Source organism: Carettochelys insculpta, chromosome 1 (genome assembly GCF_033958435.1).
Source record: "Carettochelys insculpta isolate YL-2023 chromosome 1, ASM3395843v1, whole genome shotgun sequence".
Taxonomy (NCBI): Eukaryota; Metazoa; Chordata; order Testudines; family Carettochelyidae; genus Carettochelys; species Carettochelys insculpta.
The window spans coordinates 276,720,018-276,733,269 of record NC_134137.1 but is presented as its reverse complement, the minus strand read 5'-3'; the positions used below and the strand labels follow the sequence as shown (position 1 = coordinate 276,733,269).

Sequence of the window (13,252 nt, the reverse complement as noted above, 5' to 3'; positions counted from 1 at the left end):
CCATCTTCTGATGAGTTCAGCATCACCACAGCAATACCAGCATCTGATGAAGTGAGTCTGTGCGCACGAAAGCTCATGCTCAAAACTTTTCTGTTAGTCTGTAAGCTGCCACAGGACCCTTCATTGCTGGTCTTGAATGGGCACTGCAACCACTTTGATTAATTGATGGAAAAGTGGACTTGCTTCACTGAAGGTATTGGAAGTGCCTTTGAAGCCCCCATTGAAATGTATGCTCTTTAGAAACTACTGGAGAACAATGCATCCCTGGGACTCAGCACAGCCCTGCCTATGCTGACAGTATGTTTTTAAAAAATCCCTCCAAATGGAAGGTGCACCTATGTCAGAAAATGCTAAACTGTATTAAGACTTGTTACTATTGTGCTGTATCTACTATAGTGGTATTTGCTCTGCTTTAGTGGTTCTCCCCTGTGCTAAATGGATCACTGCTGGCACGCAAGCCCTAATCAGCCAGTATGTGGACTGGTTTAAAGCCTAGTGTCATAATAAGAATACACTTCAGCTGAACTAGTTAGCTACAAGACAGCTTACAGAGTTTTAGGTGAGCTGCAGTCAGTCTTAAATGTTGAGCAGAGCACAGCTATTTCTGCTTCACTGATTTCAGCATGAAGGCTTGATTCGCCTGTCATTCATACCAGTCTAAAACTGATCCACTACACAAACACCAGTAAAAGTACTCCCTGTTACAGCATGGTGCGGAAGAGGAAAATTGGACGCTGGAACAATACACAGCACACTAGGGAGAAAGAAGCGTCTTCAGTCTAAGCAGGAGATCTTGTCATTAAGAGTAAAACTTTAGTATTAATGTCTAGAGAGCATGGGATCAGAGGACTGAAATTAGACCTCTCAGCTCAGATGGGTTCCAGGCTAGAAGGTATCATGTGCCTGTCCCTGCTCGCTAACTCATATCAACCTGTGGAAAGGTGTCCTCTTGGGTTTACTGGCCTTTAAGAACTTTTGGATAGCATGCTATTTATGTGCCACTCAATGACAACATTTCCTGCAGAGATTAACATGGCTTCTTTCCTGAAGGCAGCATGCTAGGTCAATCTCTATCAGTACTGCATGGGGGTAGAAACAGGAGGGGAAAAGAGTGCATGGTCAGCCAAATATACACACAGATGAATGACATGAAAGCCTAAACATTGTGTGTATGTGATCTCCACAAGCCTACCAGGCAAATAGCTTAATTTGAGGTGCAAAAATAAATTCCTTAAGAATTTTGCTCTAAGGGTCCTTCTGTGATGCCAACAAGAAATGAGTTAGCAACTTCCCCACCAACTTACTCCCTTTACTGTGTGCATCCTCTTCTGATCCTGCATCAGATTCTAGGATGGACCCTTGCACCCATATGGAGTCCTGTTGACATCAGTGGGATTCCACACTCATCTTATCACATTCAAGAGTGAGACTCTTCAGGGCAGGGAGTGTCTTTTTATCTTGTAAAGCATCAAGAACAAACAATTACCTTTTCCTGCACTGCAGAAAACCGCTGGATGGAAATAGCTAAATTTGCTCATGTTAAAGTTAAACACACACAATGGCCTGTTTGTAAATGAAAAAGCTTGCAAAGTGAAAGGCAAGTGTTTTCTCCTAGCACAGCACATTGCTATACATAATTACTCTTGCCTCCGTATTTGTTTCCAGAAACAACTGCCAGGTGGATGGTTCTCATGAGCAGGTGAGAAACAGTAAAAGGAAGAAAATTCTGCTTAAAGAAAGCAACACTGGGATTGTGGAGTAGAACATCTGGCACTTCTACTGGTGGAGAGGTCTTTGTGGGGTTTACTTCCTGAAGGAAATCTGGAGTAAGAATGTGCAGTAGTAACTTCATACTAAGGAAGCCCTTCAGAGTTGCATTACTGAATGTTCTGCATCACTTCTTGGGGACAATTTCCAGCACAGTTTTAGAACTACACTATTTGGAGAAGCGACATACTCCAGGCCAGATTCTGCAGAATGCTACTTGCTCTCAACTCCTGCACTATTTGGCCCTAAAAATCACAATAGAAGAAACACAAACAAAAGTAGTTCTTTCCAAATCAGCAGAAGGCAACATTCAGAAGCCAATCTGAAAAGATTCCCGCTGCTCCTGCAGAAAGGAAGAACAAAAAACAAGGCCATTTCACGTCAGCCACACACAGCAGGAATTGTCACAGCTTTGACAACAGGGGACAAAGTGTTGGAGGGAACAAAGACTGCAAAAGAGCCCGCAACAAAAACAATTAAAGTTCTCATTCTTGAAAGGCAGAGGAAGCAAAGTTCCTTCAGCAAACCCTAACAGTTGCATGGAGTTTGGCACTTGGCCAATTCTGTATAAAAACCAGGATGGATAGCTCTAGAAAGTCATAACTGTTAAAGAGAAGAAAACCACCAGTTTGGCTGTAACTCAACCTCAGGGATTCTGCCTTATCCCTCCCCGAATTTGAGCAACAAGATGCAAGCAGCCTCCACCCCATTACTTACCGGGGTTCCATTTATCATTCTGGCACATCCAGCACAAGTGAAAAGGCCCCAAGTGACAGATTTCCCAGTTTGCAGTAATGTTTTTCCACAAGTATGGCTGTGTATCAAATCTAGGCTTCCTCCTGAAACCACAACCTGCCCTCTGATAGTGAAAGAATGTTTGTTTGAAAAAAAAAAAAAACAGCTCACCGGGTTTGCTTAAGCACCCATTTCTAAAGAGCTGCCTAAAATATTGTAGGGGATTCCAGGGTTGGAACCCTGCCATAGGCATGTGCCCAAGGTAATTCAAAAATGAAACTCACAGTATTCCCCGCTCTACACTAGTAAGTGGACAAATGGTTCCCTAAGCCTTACTTGCTGAATTCTAAAAACCAGCACTTGCATTACACTTCCAAAGCAAAAGCTTTCTGTGGCTTCAGAAGCAACACCATGCAGGCATTTTTGGAAGGTAACACCACTTGCCAGGTTTCCACCTAGCTACTTAATTTCTTGTAGAAATGGTTTTAACAGCTCCATTCTTCCAGACTCATCTCAAGTCCCAGTCCTTACTCCACTGGACTCCTCCCCCTTTGGAGCTGGTATTTTGTCAGGAGTTTCAAGAGCCATTTAAAAAACTGTCTGCCAATTCCATTTCTTCACCACAATGTGTTTTATAACCTGGCATGTAGTTTACTCTGTCTAAACACAGTACAAATACACTGCCATTAGTTTCCATGGAGACAGTTAACTCCTCAGTGGCCAAAAGTTTGGCTATAGTTCTTGTTCTTTTGGCTCATGAAAAGCAGAACAGTGCTGGTGGGAAGACTGCTAGGCAGAGATGCTTCTTCAAGGGAGACTGGAGTTTAACGTACCTAGTTCCGCTTTAGTCTTGTCACAAAAAACAGGTTTGATTTAGATCAGAACCATAGCAACTGCCTAATAAACTCTTGCTTCTGCATTCTCTGTTTGTTTTCTGTACCCCTTGCAAGCCCCAAGAGAGTCACCCCAGTTATCAGACTCCTAGAACAATAGAGCTGGAAGAGACCTAAAAAAGCCATCAAGTCCAGCCCCCTGCCTTATACCCACACTTGATCTCATAGGCTATGTCTGCACTAGAGGGTTGTCGACAAAACTGGCATTTTGTTGACAAAACCGGCATTTTGTTGACAAAACCTGGGGACCATCCAGATTCCCAAGGTGTTCTGGAGACAGTAAATCTACAGAATGCAGCCTTTTTTGGAGACAGTCTTATCCTGCTCCCCACAAGGCATAATGCCTCTGTTGACCAAAAGCCAGTCTGGACGTTCCAGGGGGCCCTCTATCAATAGGGTTTCCTCAACACCAGGCAGCTATGTCTGCTGTGCTTCCGGCTGGCCATTTTGCCAAGAGTGGCCAGGCGGTCCAGCCACTCTGTTGACAGAGCGGATCGCTCTTTTGATCTGCTTTGGTTGTCTGGCCAGGATCTGTTGACAGAAGTTTTGTTGGAAGATATCTTCCGACAAAAGCTTCTGTTGACAAATCGCTGTAATCCAGATATAGCCTCAGACAAGGCAACAAATATGAACCATTAGGAATAAGTGCAGGTCACTCAAGAATAAAATGAGATCAGCACCTTTTCATTGAACTCAGTCAGAAATCCAACAATGAGAGAAATCTGCAAGCAATGCAATCTGTAGAGGGCTTTACTGGAGGTGTTATGACATTTCACTACTTGTCCTCTTTTTAAGTGTCTTGTGTTCCCAGACAAGTTATTAAAAGAAGTAATTAGCAAAGGGTTTAATTCCTTAGGCTACATCTACACTGACCATGGAAGATTGACTGCTCATGTTCAATCTTCCAGGGCACCGTTTTGTGCATGCACAAAACAGCACGTTCCGGGGTCATCACTGACCCCGGAACTCCCCACAAACTGAGAGGATTAAGGAAGATCAGCAGGACGAGTGCTCCCACTGACCTTCTGTGGGAAGACAGGCACGGAAGTAGACAGCTTAAAGTCGATTTTAGGTACACAACTGGCTTACTAAAATTGTGTATCAGCTGCTGACCTTCCAGGTGTGTATAGACACAGCCCAAGACATACCATTAAAGGGAACTAGCAGATGCCTATATTCTGACAGATTTCTGCAAACGAAGGGCACATGTGGCAGCTCCAGCAATAGATGCAGGTACACCCTTCTTGTCGGTCAGAGATGCTAAAAATCTCCTTGGCAGCTGCCTCTCAGTCCATGCTTTTATTGCTAGTGCAAAGTAAAGAGTGCTGGCAGTAAAAAAAAAAAAGCTTCAAGTGACCTTTCAGGTGTACAGCACTCCGAAAAGACCCCTTGCTATAGAACTCTTCAAAACATTTTCCAGGCTTTCTCAGGACTTTGAACATGTTATGTTTTTCTGGATTTTGGGAACAAATGGGCCATATAAACTAAACACAAATAACTAAGTATTGCTGCAGGATTTTTTTAAGTGGGGCAAGGTTATTAAGACAGGAAAGAGAAACTTTGTCAGCAGGGTCAGCTAATTTAAAATGCTACCGACAAGATTCCATGTTAGCAAATCAATGCAATATTGCACAGAAGTGTATTTTTGCTTCTTTTTTCATGAAAGCTGACCAGGTTGGCTGTTTCAGTATGTTGTCCTCACTCTAGCTACAGAGAAGTCACAGTAATGATATTGGCAATGCAAGCTTCCTCAAGTCCACGTTTCTCAAGCCTAAACTAGAAAAACTCTACTGGCAAGAGCAGGACTTCAGTTACCATGTCTGTTCAACCCTGCATCTCTCCGCAAAGACAGCTTTTGCCTTTGTTCATTGTTAGGTGCACATCTGTATAGAACCTGGACAGAGACCACTCACTCGTTTATTATACAGTAGACTGTGTAACAGCATCAAAAACATCACCAATACTTGATCAGAACAGCCTTCCTGGGTCAGACCAAAGGTCCATCCAGACCAGTATCCTGTCTTCCAACAGTGGACAAACACCAGATGCCCCAGAGAAGTGACCAGAACAGGTAATCATCAAGCAATCCCTCTTCTGTCATCCATTTCCAGCCTCAGATAACCGGAGGCTCGGGACACCCTTCCTACCTATCCTGGCTAATAGCCATTGATGGAGCTAACCTCCATAAATTCATCTAGTTCTTTTTTGAACTCCATTAAAGTCCTGGCCTTCGCAAACATCCTCTGGCAAGGAGTCCCTCAATCTTACAGTGCAGTCATTTAAATACTGACCTGGGCCATATGCAAACTAGGGAACAAGACAAACACCTAGTCCTGTAGCACCTTAAACGCTAACAAATTTACTAGGTAATGAGCTCTTGTGGTCATGAAAGCTCATTACCCAATAAATTTGTCACTCTTTAAGGCGCTACAGGACTGTTTGTTGTTTGTGAAACTGCAGACTAACCCCTCTGAGGCTATTTACCATGTAGGGAACTAAAATAAGTCTCCTTTATCACATTTCCTTTAACCACACAGTTAATCTCCCCAGCCCACATTTATGTATCTCCCATGGATGCCAACAATTGGAGCAGGAGAGGGGAATTAGGAAGATTCCGATGAAAGTTTTTGCTTCCAAAGGATTTTAAAGAAAAGAAAAACTGTTAATTGTTGTTTTCCTGTCCTCAGTGTCATGCTATTTCAAACTTATTTTATGTCCAAAAAAAAAAAAAAAAAACACAGAACAGAAACTGCAAGGATCAGAAGATACTTTGCAAAACGCTTGGCAAACTTGTTACTCACTCCTGACCTTTTACTAAAGTTATGACTGTACAGAGCCATGTATTCAGTTGCCACTAATTGGTGTGAATTACATCATTCACGATTATTGAGGGCAGTTCCCTAGTTTGGGAGAATTTGTCCTGACTTTTGTTGTCAAGCATTATTATTTGCTTGGCACCAGGTAGGCACGGCAATTTTGGCTGCCCACACCTTCAATTTTATTTTTGTCTGTCTGCAGGAGACAAGTTGCTTTCACCATCATTAATATTTAGAAAGCCTACAAAGCTTATTTTTCTTGGAGAGGTGGTAGCCTTGACAAAGCTGCTGCAGAGAGATTAGATGTTAAAAACTCCCATTCTCTGTAATTGGGGGAAAACAAAAAAAAAAAAAAACATACTTTAAAAAAAACCCACATACATAAGGCAACTCCACTCAGGTCATCTTTTCACAATTTTAATCCTGTCCCTATTTCATACTCAATTACTTAAAACAGTAATGATAAAGCCTCAATTTTGAGGGGTGAGAAAGCCAAGTGGGGGAGCTGTGATTGGTCAGTAATTCTGCAGCCTCCAACGTCTCATAAATGGGTCTGAGTGAGCCTAAATGGCTGATTTTCCATATTTCACGTGCTGGTTTCTTTTCCCAACTTGTAGCAAAAGGTCCCCTCCTCCTCCCCAGCCCCAAACAGAGAACTTTCCAGATGCCAGGGAACATCGTATCAGTGGAATTAAGTGCCACCTTCCTCGGCGTGCACTTGAACGAGCCAGGGCATTGCAACTTTGCTCTAGCACGGCTCTGACCGCTACCGGCGGGGGTATGTTTCGGGCACTCCGGAATCGGGGCGCTGCCCCCACGCCACAGTGCATCCCTGGCACATCCCGAAGCGCCTCCCTCTAGTGGCGGGGCCGGGGAGGAGAGGGCGAGAGACGGCAGGGAGGTGCCAGCCGCTGGGGAGAAGCCCGGGGCCACTCACCGATGTCAGAGTTGCAGAAAGCATCCTGGGGGTGGATGGGGAGGCAGGTACAAGCTTCCGCCACCAAGTCGCTCAGGCTCCAGCTGCAGAGGAGCCCGAGGAGGAAGCTGAGCCACACGGACATGATGCTGAGCCAGCAGCTGCCCCACCGTTGCTCTGCGCGCCCGGGGGGCAAGGGACGGCTGTCTGGTTGGGGAGAAGCTCTTTGGGGGCGGCTTCTTTCAGCGGACCTGGAGCCGCTTCTCTCGCTGCCGCTCTAGCAATGCAGCTACTGCTGCAGCAGCAACTCTCCACGCTTTTGCGACTCTCCAGCCCCCGGCGGCCGCAGTTATAGCCCGAGGTTGGCCGCGTGCCAGCTCGGGCTGGCGGGGTGCGCCCGGCTGGACCAATCGGAGCCCCGCATTACCTCATCTCCCGGGCAAAAGGGGCGGGGCTAGGTAGGAGCCAGCGGGCCGGGGCCGGAGCGAGGGATTCAGTTCCTTATAGGGAATAAGTGCGGCGGGGGGCGGGAGTCCGGTGCGTGCAGTGCTGGGGCAGGGGCAGAAACAGGGTTCATAGGGTGGCGGCCGCTTCCACAGCCCAGCTAGGCACGCCTCGGTCCAGGCAGCCGCTCTACTCCCCCAGCCTGCAGCGGGTGGCGGCGCATGCAAGTTGCCTTATACTTGAATACTAGGGAGGTGCAAGTAGGATCGCAGCCTAGTGCACATCCCCAACTGCTGTAGACGTCCCCTAACCTCTGCTTAGCCTGAATAGAGATAGCAATTAATTCTCGCCTTACAAAGGCTGCTGGTAGTGATCTCAGGCACGACAATTAGAAGCAGTAATTCTGTCCCCCCTCCGCCACTTCTATGCTATGTATCAGATTAGTCAGTATTTATTTATTTATGGATCTCTGTGCTATAAAACTGTCAGTGCGGTACTGGAACTGGCATATCTCCAGATCTGAAGAAGTGGGTCTGCCCCAGTAAAGCTCATCACCTAATAAATCATTTTGTAACTCTTTAAAGTGCTACTTGACTTCTTGTTTGCCTCCTTAATTCAGGGATGGAGCTGTGGTCACTTATGCCTGCTGCCCAGCTCCCCCCAACAACCCCCCCCCCAACGCACATACCTCTGTCCCTGGCAGAGTCCAGTGTAGGGAACTCAATCCAAAGTGCAGACAGATTTTTTTCATCTGTAATTACTGGAAAATGTCTCATCTGAGTCGACGCTAATTTTAAACTGGAAGTCATAGATAGATACATAGATAGACTTTTAAGAAAAGAAAAATATCCCAACAAGAAACCAGTTTGCTCAGTGTGCCATGGAGCGGGTTTGGAAGAAAAGACAGACAAGTGCTATTTGGGCTGTAAACTAGGATTTGAAACTTCCCCACAAGACTCCTAATCAGCAAGGGGTGATGACATAGCCACTATTAAGTCAGGGGGTGGGGGGAACCCATCATATCTACCCTGGCACATCTATCTGTTAATTTTGCTGTGTATTCTAGTGGTACTTTTTTAGTGCAACGTATACAGAAGTCCTTTTTTCTTTGTTTCCCTTTATCCGTTTTTGGAACTATACATTTCTGTCAGATGTCGGCATGTAACTGCTACAGTAGAGCTGTACTTTGAGGAAGGGAGATTGCCAGATGCACACTCCAGGCAGCCTTATTATCCCACAAAGGGACTGAGTGGGGATTAATCTCGGCATCAAATCACTGCACTTAATATCGGAGTATTTTCTGCTAGGTTAATCAGATTTAAGCATTTCTAGTTGTACATTATGCCAGTATTAAAGGCCAGAGACCAGCTGCCCCAAGTTTCTAAACAGTAGGCTAAATCTTCAGATTTATGGAGTTGCATCTGGCTGAAAGATTACCTATTAGTACTTTATCTTTAATTGTATAGCTAATAGAAAATACAAGCATCAGTCTCGAAAGGACACACCTTGTTTGGAGTATTAATATTAGACCACTAACATACGGATGGCTATAAAAGGCAGGAAGGATTGTCTAATGGTGAACATGCTACCTTGGGATTAAGGAGGCTTGGGTTCAAGCTCTGCCACCATGACCCATGTGACCATTGGGGGTTCATCTACACTACAAAAATTGAAAAAGCCTCACCAGCAAATCACAGAATCTGGGTCTACCAACTTGGGCTTGTGCTATAGTGCTAGAATACCTGTGTGGACTTTCCCACCAGGGTTGGAACTCTGGATCTGAGACTTATCCTCTATTGTTTCAGAGTCTGCAGACTCTGCAAGAACACATACAGTATTTATCACTGTAGCATGAGCACCACAATCTGTAGACTGAGGCTCTGAGATAACACTGTCCTACCTCAAAGGGGTGCAGTGTGGTTAAATACAATAAAGACCGTGCAGTGATCACACAATGTACATATATAAATAGATTAGCATGGCTTTCTCTCTGGTACTATAGAAATATAAGTGCATAAGAGTGAATGACAGATCTCTGAAGCAGTTCGTGTTCCTCTCTAACTGTATATAGTTTTGTGGCCCATATGTCAACTTGAGAAACCCCAGTCAAATAGGTGGATTGAGTATTTGGAATCTGTAGTTTGGTGCATATGTCAAAAGTTAAATTCCTGGGACTAGACTCTAATATTGATTTTAATAATGTAAATTAGGAGAAACTCCATTGAAATAATCAGATCTATATAGGTGTAAACCCATGTAAATAAGAGCAGAATCTTCCCTTTTATTTTTTTCACCATTTAAAAGTATGGTCTGAAATTGGCATCACCAGCATCATGAGATAACTGACCCATCAGTTTCACAAAACAGAAGTTGAGAATGGTGAGGATATTCTGAAGATGAGAGAGTTTGGCAAACAAACACACAAATTTTGATCCTGCTGACTCCCTCTGTGGCTTTGACCAGGTCACTTAACCTCTCTGAGTCAGTTTTCTCATCCCTAACATGGAAATAATAATGCTTTCATGCCTCACTCAGGGGTTCTGACAAGAAATGAGTTGATGTTTGTAAGACACCGTGAAGATGTTAAAGCAGGGGTCAGCAAGCCCCGCATGGGTGCCAAGAGTGGTGCGTGAGCCAATTTTTATTGGCATGTGAGGCAGGAGCTCAGCCCCACCCCTTCCCCCCATGCAGCCAGGAGCTTGCCCAAAGCCATGCTGCCTGTGGATTAACAAAAGACCAGCTAATGCTTCCAACCACCACCTAATCAGTAAAGCTCTGCATCTTCATTTATTTATTAAGGAAGAGTTTGTAAGTAGGACTATTAGTGACTTTAAAAGGTATCACTTGCACTTGGACCATACACAGAGGTCAAAAGGTCACATTTCAGCAGCTTGCTGACCCCTGCGTTAAAAGCTAAGTGTTGGTATTATATTTAGACATAAGATGTACTCAGAAGAAACCGAAAGAGGCACAGGAACAAACCACTGAGTTCTTTCCCTCTCTGGTTCTGACATGGGGATCAGACCATGAGCTCCTGATTTCAGATGCTTGGGGCTTCAAGCAATCCCTTATGTTTTTAGATGGATTCTTACCAAGATCATTAATGTTACCAGTATTGTACATATGGGTGCTAGTTCATTTTTTCCATGTAACTTGGAAAAGTAACCTGCAGTTGCTTTTCGTAATGAAACAGGACACAGATTGCTTTCAGTTGCTTTTGCTGGCTGTCCCTCCTGACTGTGTGTGAGTGTTCTGGAGTCATAGAAAATAAGGCCCCATCTCACAGAGCTACCCTCCTTTAATCTGAACCCCTCGTCTCACATAAAAGCTGTTATTGGACTAAAGATAGCTCTGTTTGGTCACTTAGGGCACATCTAGGTCACAAGGCTTTTGACAATGTTTGCCACCAACACATTCTTTTTCAAAGAGGTGGCTTTTCTATTGTCCTGTAATGCTTTTTGTACATTTCTGCCTGTACAGAACAATAAGCAGTAATACTGTAGTAGTATGTAGCTTGTATAGGGTGCTTTTCAGGTACAGACCTCAAAGTGCTTGGAAGGTCTGAGTTCCAGTCCCAGCTGTGTCACAGGCCTGCTGGGTAACTTTGGGCAAGTTGCTGCACTCCTCTGTGCTTCAGTTTCCCTACCTGTAATATTGGGATGATGGTCCTGATGAGAAGAGCAGTATAAGAGCTCCCTGTTTTTATTAATATGAAGAAACTGTGGCACATGGAAGTGAAGTGTTTTGCTAAAGGTCATGCAGCAGGTCAGTGGCAAAGCTGGAATTAGAACCTAGGTCTGGCTCCCCAGCTAATGGCCTAACTTCTGGGCCATAGTGTCTTTTGAAGGGCAAACTAAAGGAGGAAAAAAGCAGTATACAGCTCTTCTTCTTTTTCAGGAAAACACTAAGTCTTTTGTGGCCTTTATCCTCCTGTGAGAATATGAGAGTTCATATTTGGGTAATGTCACCAAATGAAGAAGTCTGGATTACCTCAGTGCTCCACGTTCAACACATCGCTGAACACAATTAAGGGCCTGTTTACTCTAATATGCAGCAATACCGCTTTGTACGAGGAGCCCACAAGCTAAGCGTGGCAGGGATAGGTCAACACTTGATGTGAAAATTCCAAGGATAAAGAAAATTCCAAGCTGTATGTGTTGGACACAGTGTGTGTGTGGTGTCCTTCCCTCTGAGTCAGTCCTGAGTTAATGTCTCAGCATAGTGCTAGGGGGCACTGTGTTGCAAGATATAGATTGGGTTTTAGCAAAGCCCAGGTTCCGGCCACTTGTGATAACTGAAGAATCCATGGTGCTTTTGGCAAGAGTAAAGTGGTTAACCCTAATGTCTGGGTTAAATTCCAGCAACAGCAACTCCTTACTGCTTCTATGAGTTGCCACTGTGATTAGACACATTGTTCTTCTCTTCCCCTTCTTCAAATCCTGTTGCATTGAGATGCCAGCAGGGAATGTCTGAGGTATTCCATTCCAGAGTTGGCTGCCGAGGCTGAAATAGCCCCTGTACACCAGACATAAATCACTCTGGGATCCTCCCTCCGGATAAAGCGTGCTATGGAAATATAAGCAACTACTGTAAAGTAATGGAAAGGGCAGTGGTTCTCAAAGTGGTCTGTGGACCACTCGTGGTCTGTGACCATTTTGCATGTGGGCTGTGGGTTAGGGACTTGTCCCCCTCTGACCCCACAATGAGGAGCCCCGCCCCCAGTTCTGTAGCCCTGCCTCCCCCCACAGGTTACAACAGTATACTTATGTTTTTATGCTCCAGTAGACTAATATGAATGATTTAGTATTTAATATATTTGGAGATAAGCAGATGCATTTTGTCATTGGAGTGGTTGGCTGGAGGTCTGAGGGAAGGTTTTCATGGAGCAGGATGGACCATGAGCCAAAAAGTTTGAGAACTACTAGAAAAGGGTATTCTCCTACTTTGTGGTTACCTCTGAAAGTGAAATTGTATGGAGCCTAGGTGCTGAAAGAAACAGCTTCTGAATTGACAAAAACTTCTGAATGGAAAGAGATGCTTCAGAAATGTAGGGGAACTGCTTTCTAAAAGTACCAAAAATAAGGGCAAAACAGTTCCAGAAGAGCTCCCGATCACCAAGGGGTACACATGGTCAGACCTACAACTGGCATAATGGGGCAGAGCCCTAGTATAGCCAATGGACTTCTGTCCGCTAGTCAGTCAGCTTGGCCACTTCCATGAACAAAACGGATTAATTTAAATCCCTACATATCTGTTTTACAAATGCTAACTTCTCCATGGAAAGTCAACTCAGTCCATTAACATGGAGTCATGTTAGTTCCATTTTAAATTGTTAAGTTGCCTTAGTAAGTCTTCTTGAAGTCATTGACTGTGCTTATTTACCTCAAGTTAGCATCCTGGTTCTCAGTCACTGAAAACTCTCATGGCCATTATTTACGGTTACCTTCATATTTATGATAGCAGAGAGTCTGGTGCCACTTTTGGGTCTTTTATTTTGCAGGGGGTCTCTTATACTACTTTCTCACACTGTGCCATAGAATAGGAAATCCCACGTGACCAGTGCTGGATTAACCGGAGTGATTCTCTTAGTATGTATTTCTTTATCAAGGAACTGGTGCTCTGTATTTTTATTTGGGGTGTCTTGGGAAGATACTTTTTCAGTATTGTTTGTGCATATTAGC

General features: G+C 44.4%; 2 protein-coding genes across 5 annotated transcripts in view; one reads left to right on the top strand and one right to left on the bottom strand.

The window, feature by feature from the left end:
• TIMP3 (TIMP metallopeptidase inhibitor 3) overlaps nt 1-7,456 on the bottom strand; it is a 56,156-nt gene extending 48,700 nt beyond the window's left edge. The window contains exon 1 of the mRNA XM_075008144.1: nt 7,149-7,456. Coding sequence (XP_074864245.1) covers nt 7,149-7,272 — 124 coding nt within the window. The 5' untranslated portion in view covers nt 7,273-7,456. The remainder of the gene's footprint in view (nt 1-7,148) is intronic.
• Nucleotides 1-13,252, top strand: part of SYN3 (synapsin III) — a 262,176-nt gene that overhangs the window by 126,797 nt on the left and 122,127 nt on the right. The window lies entirely within an intron of this gene.